Source organism: Odontomachus brunneus, unplaced genomic scaffold, assembly GCF_010583005.1.
Source record: "Odontomachus brunneus isolate Ranch 3 - 2012 unplaced genomic scaffold, Obru_v1 Obru_scaffold_306, whole genome shotgun sequence".
Classification (NCBI taxonomy): domain Eukaryota; kingdom Metazoa; phylum Arthropoda; class Insecta; order Hymenoptera; family Formicidae; genus Odontomachus; species Odontomachus brunneus.
In genome coordinates this window covers 213809-226786 of record NW_022639756.1, presented here as the reverse complement: position 1 = coordinate 226786, position 12978 = coordinate 213809, and the positions used below count along the sequence as shown (strand labels likewise).

Genomic DNA, 12978 nt, shown 5'->3' with positions numbered 1-12978 from the left:
ATATATATATATATATATATATATATATATATATATATATATATATAAGTAGAATGTATGAACATGAATGGACAAATTTGATACATAATAATATATAATTATGTATAATTATATATAATTTTATATAATTTTATATAATTATATATGAAAAATTTTCCATTGGGTATGTATTGTACAACGTACATGTTACAATTAAAAATAATAATGTTTATATAATTTATATAATAAAATGAAATCTTAAAAATAAAAGTTTATTTAATATGAAGTGTACATACCTGTAAACAGTATTTATCTTTTTTATAAATAACTTTGTTTTTATTATTAATTGTCCTTAAATATACTTAACAGCCTTTATTTAAAAACTAAGTAACAGTCTTTAGTTAAAAACAAAAAATTATGCATTGAAAATTTGTACTGTTATCAGATGCTAATAAAAATATATAATATTTTATCAACATTCATCTATTATGAAAGATTGCACGTTTAAAATGAAACGTAAGTACTTTCTTATAACAAACTCATACCAGCTACATACAATATATAAAATAAATATATATATGTATACTATAATTAAATAGAATACGCGCACAATCTTATTATATATATTCACAGCAAGTACTATCGATAAATATGTATGTTAAATTATAGTGGAATATCAGACTGTTGTTTTGCATTTTATTCAACCATTAGAAGTTTGAGCAATGCAATTTTGACTTCCACATCGGCAACTTCCATTTTCTTCGCATGAAGTTCCCGCTGTTGTGCAATTGCATCACGAAGCTTGATCAGTCTCAATTGTTTTTCATCGTTTATATTGTGGAAATCTTTCAACTTTTAATGCTGGTGCTTGTTTCCTTTTTATGGTTTTACTTGTATCAATGTTGCTAACATTGCACATCGAATGTTGACTTATAAAACTTGTAGAATTTTCCTGAATCTATTTCTAAAGAATCATTTTCCATATCAATTGTAGCTAATATTGCCTTTTCAGTCTTGTCGTCACTATGCACTATAAATTGCCTGTTTGAGTTAGTTTTTATATGATCTGAAAAGAAATATTAACAAATTAGATAAACTTAATGTAAGTTCTGAAAAAATTTAGTTTATGGTAAAGAAAGATACAAAAAATATATTATATTCTTATATTCTTATATTCTTTTTCCATCTGAGCTGTACTATCAAATGGACATGGAACTTCGATATCTAAATTTGAAGTTGCATCATCCATAAAATTCATGACTGGATCAACAGGTATTGCTGGTGCAACGCCTCCATCCGTCATGAGACGCTGAACCTTTATTGAAGTGTTTAACTTCTTTTTTCTAAAATAGCACTTCTTATATTAATATAATTATAATTTCCGTCAAATGAATGTTAATTATATTAAACAATCTTTACAAAGAAAGTATTATCTGCTGTGATAAATTGGTTAGTGATGAATTATTGTTGCTTAGTAGTTTTATTACTCTATGAGTAATAAAATTATTCAGCAATAATTTATCACTGACCAATTTATTACCAATAATACTGTAAGAAAACAATTGATAACAAAGAGTTGATATATTTTGTAACATATATATGGATTTCTCATGCAAATATTAAGAAAATGATTAACATACTTCTGTTTCATATTGTCCCAGCATTTTTTTAGTTGTTTACTGGTACGAGATGGAAAGCCTTGGCTGCAATATCTTTTAGTAACTCTTTTCTATAAGCTTCAGCTTACATTTTAAATTACCAAGCTTCAGTTTACATTTTTAATCTGATGTTCCTGTTTTCTTATTTTCTATAATTTGTTCTTCTGAAATTAATTGAGCAAGGAGCAATCGTTCTGTCTCGGTATAATGAGTATTTTTCGAGTCGCACTCTATAATTGCATTTATGCCAGTATACTAATTGTCAACTATATTGTACTGTATTGTCTACTATATTGTCTACTATACTGTCTACTATACTGTAAATAAATATAACCTAATTATTTGCACTCTGTCCAAACTATTCAATAAACGGTGACATAATGCAGGTTTTAACCATAAATTACTAAAAATCCTTAGGAAACAAGCTCCTTCTGCAAGGAAATCTTAAGTGCACATTGTGAAACAAGGAAGCCTTGATCAAATAAGATTTCCTCCAACAAGGCTTCCTCAATCCTTAAGATAAAAGTCATCTATGAATACGGGCATAAGTTTCAACGTAACTTAGCATTAGTCGCACACGCGGTATTATCGACGCAAGTCACGGTCACGTATAAGTCGACGCGAGTCGCATACGCCGTCGCATACGCGACTCCACACGCGAGCTCCACTCGCTCCCAAGTCCCTGCGGGACTTAGCTTTCGTTGTATACGCGACTTATTACGCGAGCCCCGCTCGCGGATACCACCACAAGAACTCAATCGCATCAGCAACACTCACGACTGAGTCTTAAGCCCATTCTACAATTGCGTAAGCATAGTCGGGATCGTAAGAGTCAACCAATCCGAATGTTTTATTTACTGATTGCTTTATTCTGATTGGTTGTCGTAATCACATACAACCACTTACACCACGTTCACGCAATTGTAGAATGGGCTTTACCCGAACTGGACTCCTTGTCGCTTACGAGAGAAGACGGGTCACCGTCTCCATACTCTGAGTGGATAGCTTCCTCCGGAAGAGGGGATTTTCTTCCCAGCGCGGAGGTAGTAACGAAATTAGTATACTTATAAGTATTTAAGTGTTAAATAATTATGATACTTGGTACCTTTTCACCTTTTTATATAAACATTTTATTATTGTGTTGAGCTATCTACATGTGTATGTGTGTGTGAGTGCGTATGTGTCAATCTCCGCAGGGTACGACGCGCAGCTGCGTTGAGTTTCGTTTTACGGGGGTTGTGCTTCCTCAGGCGAATAGCTATGTCTCGATTCTCCTTGTTCTTCTGGCGCTCGTCTTTGTGAGCGAAGCGTGGAGATATAAGGCGCCCAACCCGGGAGTCGCCGTAGGCCAGTGTGGCCAGTAGGCCAGGGGGCCGTGTCAATGGCCTTCGGGGTAGGTCGACTTTTAGGAGCCTCCACGTTGTGGAGGCTTCGGCCCTGGAGGTGGCCGGTCTAGGTGACCGGAGTGGTCGCCAATGGAGAGGGGACGGAGTCCCCGCGTAGGCGACGGCGTCCGCGGCCGTGGTGAACGGCCCTCCTGCGTTATGAGGGTAGGTCTGACGGTTCTGACTTCGGGGGAGTTTCCCCCAAAGAGTTGCTGGAGACGCCGTTTTAGGCCCGTATCCTCCTTCGCGGCGTATGGGCAGGTACTCGTGTCGGGGAACCGGTCGGTTGTGTCGTCTTCGGCGTGGCTGCTCTCGGGGACGCTGCTTCGGCGCCTGGCGACTCGTGGCCGCTTCTGCAGCGGATGCCGGTGCGCTTCCTTAGCGCTGTTAGGCGGTGCCGCTTCTGCAGCGGATGCCGGGGCGCTTCTGCAGCGCCGAGAGGTGATACTGCTTCTTCAGCGGATGCCGGGGCGCTTCTACAGCGCCGAGAGGTGATACCGCTTCTGCAGCGGATGTCGGGGCGCTTCTGCAGCGCCGAGAGGTACTGCCGTTTCTGCAGCGGATGCCGGAGCGCTTCTGCAGCGCTGTGAGGTAATGCCGCTTCTGCAGCGGATGCCGGGGCGCTTCTTCAGCGCCTAAGGTGCCGCTTCTGCAGCGGATGCCGGAGCGCTTCTGCGGCGCTATAAGGTGAAACCGCTTCTGCAGCGGATGCCGGGGCGCAGAGAGGTGCCGTTTGTAGGCAAGGCCGAGGGCTCTCTAGCTGTGGCAAAAATCGCTTGGAGAAGCCAGTGCGGCGGAGTGTGTCGACCTCCCGCGGAGTCCAGCTTTTATTGTTTGTTAATTATAATTTTCTCTTCAGAAAACCCCTCCGTGAGCGCGCCGCCGAACGGCGCCGCGCGGAGGCTCTTGCGGTTGCGGCGGCGGCTCGGCTAACGGCGCCGCGCTGCCCATGTAGCGGTTGCGGCGGTCGTGCTTGTGTGGATCTATATCGATCCACCACAAATATAATTATACTTTTTAACACAAAGAATATTATACTTGTATAACTTATACCATGCGTATAATATTTCGTAATTTTAAATTTCGTAATTTTAAATGATATAGTTGCCTGAATCTCTGCTTCAAACAACCGAATGTATTTTCCACTACTACACGACATGAACTCAAGCGTTGATTGAAATTTCTTTGCGCTCGGGTTAAATGTCCATTATCTCTGTATGGAATCATTAAATATGGTATACAAAAAAATAAATATTTAATCGTATAATATTTCAATAATCTTTAAGAAACCTTAACAGTTTTTGTTGTAAAAATTACTTGCAATTTCTGCTAGAATTCTATTTCTTTCAACTTGTCGTGCATTATTTATAGCCCACTGTTCTTATGCACATTTAACAAAATCTTCTTGAATTTTTCTTATATTTTTATATTCTTCAAGTATTTGTAATTGAATGTTTTCGTTATTTTGTCTTTCAGATCTTATTTCTGAGATATATGTATCCAGAGCGAGTTGGCATTTCTTTAAATATTCTGCCGTTGTACCAATTTTACCCTTCGTTTTTTGTGAAAATCTCTTTTCATTTATGATATATGGAATATCATTTGAAGTTCCTGCTGTAGCTCCGGTTACTGCTGATATTTCTGATACCGTATTAGTAGGTTCTTCATTATTATTTATCGAGTTGTTCAATCTGTGTTATAAAGTGTTTTACTTAAAACATATTGCTACGAGCTCGTATGTATAGTTCATTTATAAATTTTATGATATTTACAATTATAAATTTTATGATATTTACAATTATAAATTATGATATTTACATTTATAAATTTTATGATATTTACAATATGTCATTTTGTGCATCAGAAAACTGCGGTTCTCTAAGCAACAAGCCAGTTCTACCTGATAACGCCAGTGGTGCTATATTATGTTTCTTTCCAAACATATCAGTTAATTCACTTTAATGTGAAAAATAGTCTTATTATGCATCCCTTATAGAGATATACTAAGAATCATTGATAATTACTTATTATCCAGTATTTTTAATACTGAAAATAAGTAATTATCAATGATTCTTAGTATGATATTTCTATAAGGGATTGCTTTAGATTATTTATATCACATATAACATAAAATATTAGGAGTTACTTACGCTTCAAAATTACACGTTTTTCTTTCACGGCCAGTTTTCTTATTATTGCTCATTACGTTTTTATATGAGTGTAATAAAGACTTCAATTTGCAAAGGAGTTACAGAATAACCTTTACTCCCCATATCCTCTGCTATATTTTTCCATAAAATTTTAAAAGTTTTGATTTTTCTTGTGCTTACGAGGTTTTTCTTACGTTTATATATTTCTAAAAACAATTTTGTTGTTGCATCATTCCATGTAAAGTTAACTTTTTCTATCGGATCTTCATTTTCTACATTTTCTTCATTTGATATAAGTATAGTCTGATCTATTTCATTCATATAATCTGTTTCATTGCTTGCTTTAGGTAAATTAATAATAACATCTGTTCCACCCACATTAAACTGTAAGGTATTAGACAGGTCTACTTCATCACTTTTTATTTTGAATCGTCTCCCATCTAAACAAATAAATACATAAAATAATACATAAATACATAAATATAATAAGTACAAAAAGATATATTCCCATACAATTTCATTATATTATATATTTTATTATAATTAATTTAACATGTAAACATGTTCGTTGATGCACCAACAAAAAGTAACATTACATTATTGTTATTATTTCTCTCTCAGCAATGTAAATGTAATATATAAGGTGTAGTAAAAAGAAATCCATTATTTTTCCAATAGATGGCTTTAGTAATGTGTATCTCGCGTTGTATAAGTGCGATCGGTTTACGCTAGATGGCGTTAGAAAGATAAGATTTCGTACTAAAAAAACTTCTCAGACAGTTTTGTAATTGTTTGACTCAGTATTGTTTGAGCGCGCGTCAAAGATGGACACTAGCAAAGAGAAAATACGCCATATTTTACAGTTTTTCTTCGATAAAGGCGAAAACGCAAGCCAGACGGCTGAAAATGTAAATAGTGTTTATGGTCCTGATACTGTAACAGCCAATCACGCGCAATTTTGGTTTCGTCGATTCCGTTCCGGTAATTTTGATGTCAAAGATACACCACGCTCTGGAAGGCCAATTGTCGAAAATGTCGATAAAATAATGGAAATCGCCGAGTCCGACCGTCATGTAAGCACTGTTTCGATTGCCCAGGAGCTAAACATTGCACAAAAAATCGTTTGGAACCATTTGAATAAGGCTGGATACAAAAAGCTCGATGTATGGGTGCCACACGAGTTAACGCAAAAAAACCTCATGGATCAAATTTTCATCTGCGAATCGCTGCTGAATCGCAACAAAATCGACTCATTTCTGCAGCGGATGGTGACTGGTGATGAAAAGTGGGTTACTTACGACAACGTCAAGCGAAAACGGTCGTGGTCAAAACGCGGTGAGCCGGCGCAAACGGTGGCCAAGCCAGGATTGACGGTCAGGAAGACTTTGTTGTGTGTTTGGTAGGATTGGCAGGGAATCATCCACTATGAGCTGCTCCCCTACGGCCAAACTCTTAATTCGGACCTGTACGTTAGCAGGTTCACGGACCTGTACGTTACATCGTGTTAGCTGAGACCATATTAACCTCCCACTAAGCAATTTGACAACAGTGTGAGATTATTTCTCTCTTTTTTGTATTGCTGTAAGATAAGCCGCGGATAGCTGCTCTGCTGTCCAGTACGAAGCAACTTATCCCACAGTACAGGTGACCGAACGTGAATAATGAACACTAATGAGAACACTCAACAATTATTTATTATACCGTACAGTTCCTCTTTGCTCCTCAGACTTAGTCCGACAAAGTCATACAATGGCAGTCTCTAATAACGCGTACACACTTGCACGTGCTCGACTCGTGCTTCACGAATGTACTAATAATAAATGTAATAAGACCGCACCTCTGATCGTTATTACTCTAATGTCCCTACGAGACTATATCTGACTAGATACGCGAACGGATTCCGTATCCACAGGGTTAATTCGCCTTTAACTAAATTGGTTTATCACCTGACCTTAACCGGCCCACAAACCCGGAGCTCTTAGCTGTCTTCGCTACTCGCAAGACTCTCCTCGATCTTCTCTCTCGCCTTCGTCTCTAGCTACCTATTTAAAGTATCGGCGCGAAGGAGAGGGAACCTCAGTTCTCGCCACGACATGAAGCTTTACTCTAACGTTGTTAGATGTCGCTACATATTCTAATTTCTTACAACAGCTTAGTGACAGATTCGAGCACCTAGATGTATATGGCTTCCGTTTGTGGAAAAATTTTATCAAATATTTCTCTGATAATGTTATGTTACTCGATCTTGCCATTGATCTTCATAATAGGAACAATATCTTGAAATTGCAGTCATTAACACACCATCAATTCTCGTCACCTAGGTATCAAAATTTATTTAAATTTGCATGGTTTAAAAGTGGATATTTACAGACTAGACCGCCAGAGTTCGAGACACCGGTTGATTTTTGTTTCAAAAAAGATCCTAAAGTACAATACGATATTTGTGGCGAAACTACTATAATTACTTGTTCTTAGTGCAAACGATCACTTTGCGTCACACATTTCTTCCATGAACACCACCTTTGTTACGAATATGTGCCATAAGTAAAACATATTTATTTTCTGCGTATGCAAATCTTCTATCGATTTTTCTTAATATTATATTAATTATATGATTTTAAAATATTATAATAACATTATAAATTGTAAACATTATACATTAAATATATGTAATTGTCTATGTATTATTTTTCTACAATTAATTACATTCCCCTACTTATAGTAACGTATCTAGCTACAGTATCCATCTACTTGAACGGTATGACGCGTATAGCACGATATTATCACGACGTTTTCCAACTATTTAATCGAGACCACCTTATAATATTATATATGGATCGATTTGGTATGAAATGCTGTACAATTTTTATCCTTACAAAAACTTAAAAATTTCGCAAAGGTAATGAGAAGGAGCGGGGGGTTAAAAAATTTGATGTTTTTGAAAAAATTTAATATATTGTTTCAAAGAGCGTTAAATACTGTACAACTTTTGTAGGAAACATTTTTTCATATACCTTATATTTTAGGAAATATTCAATAAAAATGGAAAAGTCATTTTTTTTCAAGAGGCTGTTTCAACCCCTAAACTCAATATATGGCCGATAAAAAAAATACGTGTCGACTACTTTTTGATGCTCTACAACATATCCAAAGCGCATCAAAATCGGGGGGGGGGACAGTTCCGCAACTTCTCTTGTAAGTGTGAGAAAAGTTTTTTCGAATAATCTTTTTTTTGCTCGTCAAAAATAAAAAGTACAGCCCCTTCGAAACTTTTTTCTAGCTACGCCACTGGGACAGACGTACAGTATTTTGTCCTTTTCTTCCAAGCTGCCAAGGAACTACATAACTATTAATGTCTACACATATAACTGTTTTGTTATAAAATGCAACACTTTTTTGTGAAAATATTAGCAAGACTTGTCATTTCTCTAGTTATATAGGTATTAAGCAACGAAGTGTTGCTGTAATAACACATTTGTTACAAAAACAAATTTCTTTAGTTGCCATGACGGATTTATATAAGCAGTTGCAGTTTTGCTCCGATAGCAAATAAATTTGCTAAGGATACATTATTTTGCATCGATAGCAAATTAACATGATTCTTAAGACAAATTCACTCAACAAATTTTTTCTATCTTGGCAACAAAACTACCCAGTAAGTAAATTGAGCGCAGACTGCGTGCAGATTGGTAGCAAATTTGATCAAAAACCTACAGCAAAATCATAGCCATTTGTGTCTACATTAGGCTGCGGTGTTGGCGACAGATCTTGCTGTCGGGCAGTTGGTGCCAAATTTGTAGCAAAAACTGCGTAAAGCTTGCAGCGCAGCAAGGTCTGCGCGGTTTCTGCTGTCAATCTGCCGTCAAATCGCTACAAGTTCTGTGCGGTTTTTGCTACAAATCTGCAGCAATTATTCGACAACAAACTCTGCCGTATATCTGGCGGCAATTTGGCAGCAAGATTTGATATAACATCCTGCATCAAATTTGTTATCTATTTGCCATCAAAAGTTGATAGCAACCTCTGCTCGAAATCTGTTCGCGCAAGTTTAGCTATCTGGGTATTTCTGCTCTGATAACGAATAATTTGTAAAATTAGTTACTTCAACTAAATTTTTTGCTGTCACTAGAAATATGCTGTACCCAGATAGAAATGCATGATGACCATGTTTCATCACAATGTGACTTTGCAACAGCATGCAGTTGCAACTTCATACTATGACTTCAATTTGATACTTTTTTAAAGTGATTCATTACGTGATCTCATGATATGAGCACCAGATGCACACAAATGATGTACAAATTATGTTGCAAATGATGTACAAATTCTTGACATGATGTTGATTATTATTATTAAATAAGGTATTTTTGTGACATCATAACATATCTACATTCTGAGGCGCATATGAGCCCCGTATCGGTGTCTATTCTTGTCCTCATGTCTGAAGATACATGAATACAATATGAGCTCAGAATAAACACATTTTTCTATCTGAGTAGTAACGACGATTTTGTTAAAAAAGCAAAATTATTTTTCTCCATGTAGTCTTATTATTATATTTATAATTATTAGTATTAATTTATATATTATTATAATTATTATATTTTATTTTGTCATTATTTTTATTATTTTATTTATTTAACAATTTTAATATCTAACATAAGTTTCAAATAACTATTGTAAGCCCAAACAGCACAAATCTCCAGAGAATATTTTAAAAACGTTCTGAGAACGCATTTCTACGTCCTGAAAACGTCCACAAGATATCTCCTGAAGTTCTTGTACTGTCTGAGAAATATAGGTAAAAGCTAGTGTAAGAAAAAAACGCGAAACGTAGAAATTACTGCTGATGGTGAATAACATTTGTCAGCATAAGAATAAAATTGGAAAGGGTAAAGTAAATAATCAGGGACGTATAAAAATAGAAAATGTATTGTACAAAACTTACATATTCGTATTAAAAAAATTTATCATTGTTGTTTTATCGCGTATATAGTAGCGAAAATATCAATCGTATTTGTGATTGCTGGTAATAATATACATTTCTTTAAAAATTAATGTATATGTTACAATACTTATAATTTATCTTTCAACTCTCTCTCTCTCTCTCTCTCTCTCTCTCTCTCTGTCTGTCTCTCTCTTTCTCTATTTGTTAGATTGTCTGTTCTTTTCAGCTGCACTGCTGAACTGGTGCAATAAGTTAAAGTGAGACAAGTATATGTTTGCTCACTCTAACTTATTGTACCAGTTCAGCAGTGCAGCTGAAAAGAACAGATTATGTCTGTCTGTTTGTCTGTCTGTCTCTCTTTCTCTTTCTATTATTATATTATTTATTTCCAACCGTAATGAAATAATATCAGACTCAGTAATAATTCGTCATAAGATACAAAAGACATGAATATATGCTGCGTTTTATAGTAAAATATAAAGAAATATAACGCTAATGTAAACCGCCAAACGATTTAAATTCCTTTATAAAATAAATAAAAAACAGCAGATGCGGTTGAAAGCGAAAGCTTTCAATAAGATATAAATCTTAAAGAATAAAACAACGAAACCTAATAAAACAACTAAACTTAATTTTTGATAAAATGCATTTTCATTAGTTTTTAAATGATTTTGCGCAATCTGCTTTCATCATTTATTATTATTATTATCGTCCTAAGGATCATTATCATAAGTAATTATCAGGGGTAGATTCTCCAATTGAACAAATCCCAAGAACATCCTAAATACGTCCAGAGAATATCCTAAAAACATTTATAGGATATCCATAGAATATCGTGTGCTATCTGGATTATGATATTTTGGAACCTGATATTAATACTATTTTAAGCGCTCTTTATCGGAATAATACAATAATACAAAGTCAAAACAGTGCTAAAATTTAGTAAAATTATGACTCTTTAATAGATATTCATACACACATACACACGATTACCAATAGATAATCCTTTTTGTATGAAAAAAGATAATAAATTATACGAGAATTTCTAATCAATAATAAAATGATAGTTTGGAATAGAAAAAAGTTTTGACTCAAAAGAAATTCTAAGAAAAAAACTTTTTTGAAACATCTACACCGTCCTATAAAGATGCAGAAAATTTTTCGGTGAAAAGTTATTATATTATATAATAGATATAAGCATTATTTTAACTGGATGAAATAGTTGTTTTACTAGTGTTGAATTGCTCTTATCTATTAAAAAATGAAAATTTTTATTTAGGTGTCAGTTGTTAAAGAGATAGAGACTTTTCAAATCTTCGAGATTACGGCTATTTTAAAGAGTTACAGCAATTGAAGCTTCACTGCTAATATGAGACAATCATAAAGTAATCAGATTTCCTAACACAAAATTTGAGATATTTCATAAATGTGTGGAAGGAAGAAGATCATTGAAAATTATATACTGTATTTATATACACATATATATTGTGTGTCCAAAATTATACACTAAATAAACGATAGATATAGGAAGTAATTGTTCAAATGAAAGAGAGAAAGAGAGAGAGAGAGAGAGAGAGAGAGGGGGGGGAGGGGAGAGGAAGGATGGGGTGGAGAGAGATAGTTATGAGGTATATAAGGAACAAATTGATTACGATATTATTGCCACTCCTGTACTTTATATTTTAGCGTATACTTATCCGACATAATTTTTTAAAATGGTGACATTTTACATGACATTTTGACAGGGTACCAGGAGGTGGTACCTTGTTGCAAACTGAGTTCAAGCATATCATATGATTTTGAAAGAAATCATTTCCGAGACATGAAGCTTCTAATTTTTTATAGAACCGGCAATCGCATTAGCTGATGTACATTGCGGGGAAGTTGTTTGGGCGGATTTGTACATCATAATGGTTCTAAAAAGAGCTAATTTTATGTGCGTGTGTGCGAGTTATAGCAGAGATAATAGACCTCACGGTTATAACATTTTCCATAGACGAATGTAGAATTGTTGCGAACAGAATGTGTATTCGTAAGAGAAATCGATTCATAAACACAAAAAATTGTACGTGCGTATGTGTACTATAACAAAGATAAGGATCCCCACTAGCGTTTCCTATAGACGAATATATAAAATTATCGCGAGTATCCACAAGAGAAATCGAGATAGAGAGAGAAAGAGAGAGAGAGAGAGAGAGAGAGAGAGAGAGAGAGAGAGAAAGAGAGAGAGAGAGAGAGAGATTCATGAACATAAAAAAACAAAGTTATTTTAATAAAAAAATAGTAATTCCGTAAACTCTTTTTGTGAATTAAAAATATTTTTAAGTGAAGATATAACCTTTTTACATCAGTCGATTTCTCTCGTCATTTTGCGTATAAAAGTATAAGAGTAAAAGATAATTGAAAATTTAAAATTTTATGAGATATTTTATAGTAATGCTAAAGAAGTCAGACACAATAAAATATGAAATTTTTGATGATCTTACTTTTATACTTAGAATGATGAGAGAAATCAAATGATATAAAAATATTATTTTCATTCATAAAAATAGTTTTTAATTCATAAAAAGTTTACGGTATATACAATTGCTTCTTTTATTAAAATAATGATGTTTTTGTGTTTATAAATCGATTTATCTCGTAAATACTCGCGACAATTCTATATTTGTCTATGGAAAACGCTAATATGGGGTCCTTAATTTTGCTGTAACACACGCGCACGTATAAAATCGGCCTTCTTCAGAACCATTATAATGTACAAATCCGACTGAGAAATCTATACGGAGAATACTATTCAGAGGATAATGCAAATGCCGGAATGATAATTTTGAAGTTTCATATTTCGGAAATGACTTATT

The 12978-nt window shown here is 34.7% G+C and overlaps 1 protein-coding gene across 1 annotated transcript; it reads right to left on the bottom strand.

The window, feature by feature from the left end:
• Positions 1-505: 505 nt before the first annotated feature.
• LOC116853330 lies at positions 506-2332 on the bottom strand. Its single transcript, XM_032834385.1, has 3 exons — positions 1620-2332; positions 1153-1322; positions 506-1045 (listed from the first exon to the last, which is right to left on the bottom strand). Exons 1-3 carry the CDS (start codon positions 1628-1630, stop codon positions 885-887), a joined length of 342 nt encoding a protein of 113 aa, XP_032690276.1. The 5' UTR covers positions 1631-2332; the 3' UTR covers positions 506-884.
• Between the last annotated feature and the right edge of the window lie 10646 nt (positions 2333-12978).

Coding starts and splice junctions, on each gene's coding strand:
- LOC116853330 (XM_032834385.1), bottom strand. Junction 1,046..1,152: donor AGCTCAGATGGAAAAAGAAT/ATAAGAATATAA, acceptor ATTTCTTTTCAG/ATCATATAAAAACTAACTCA.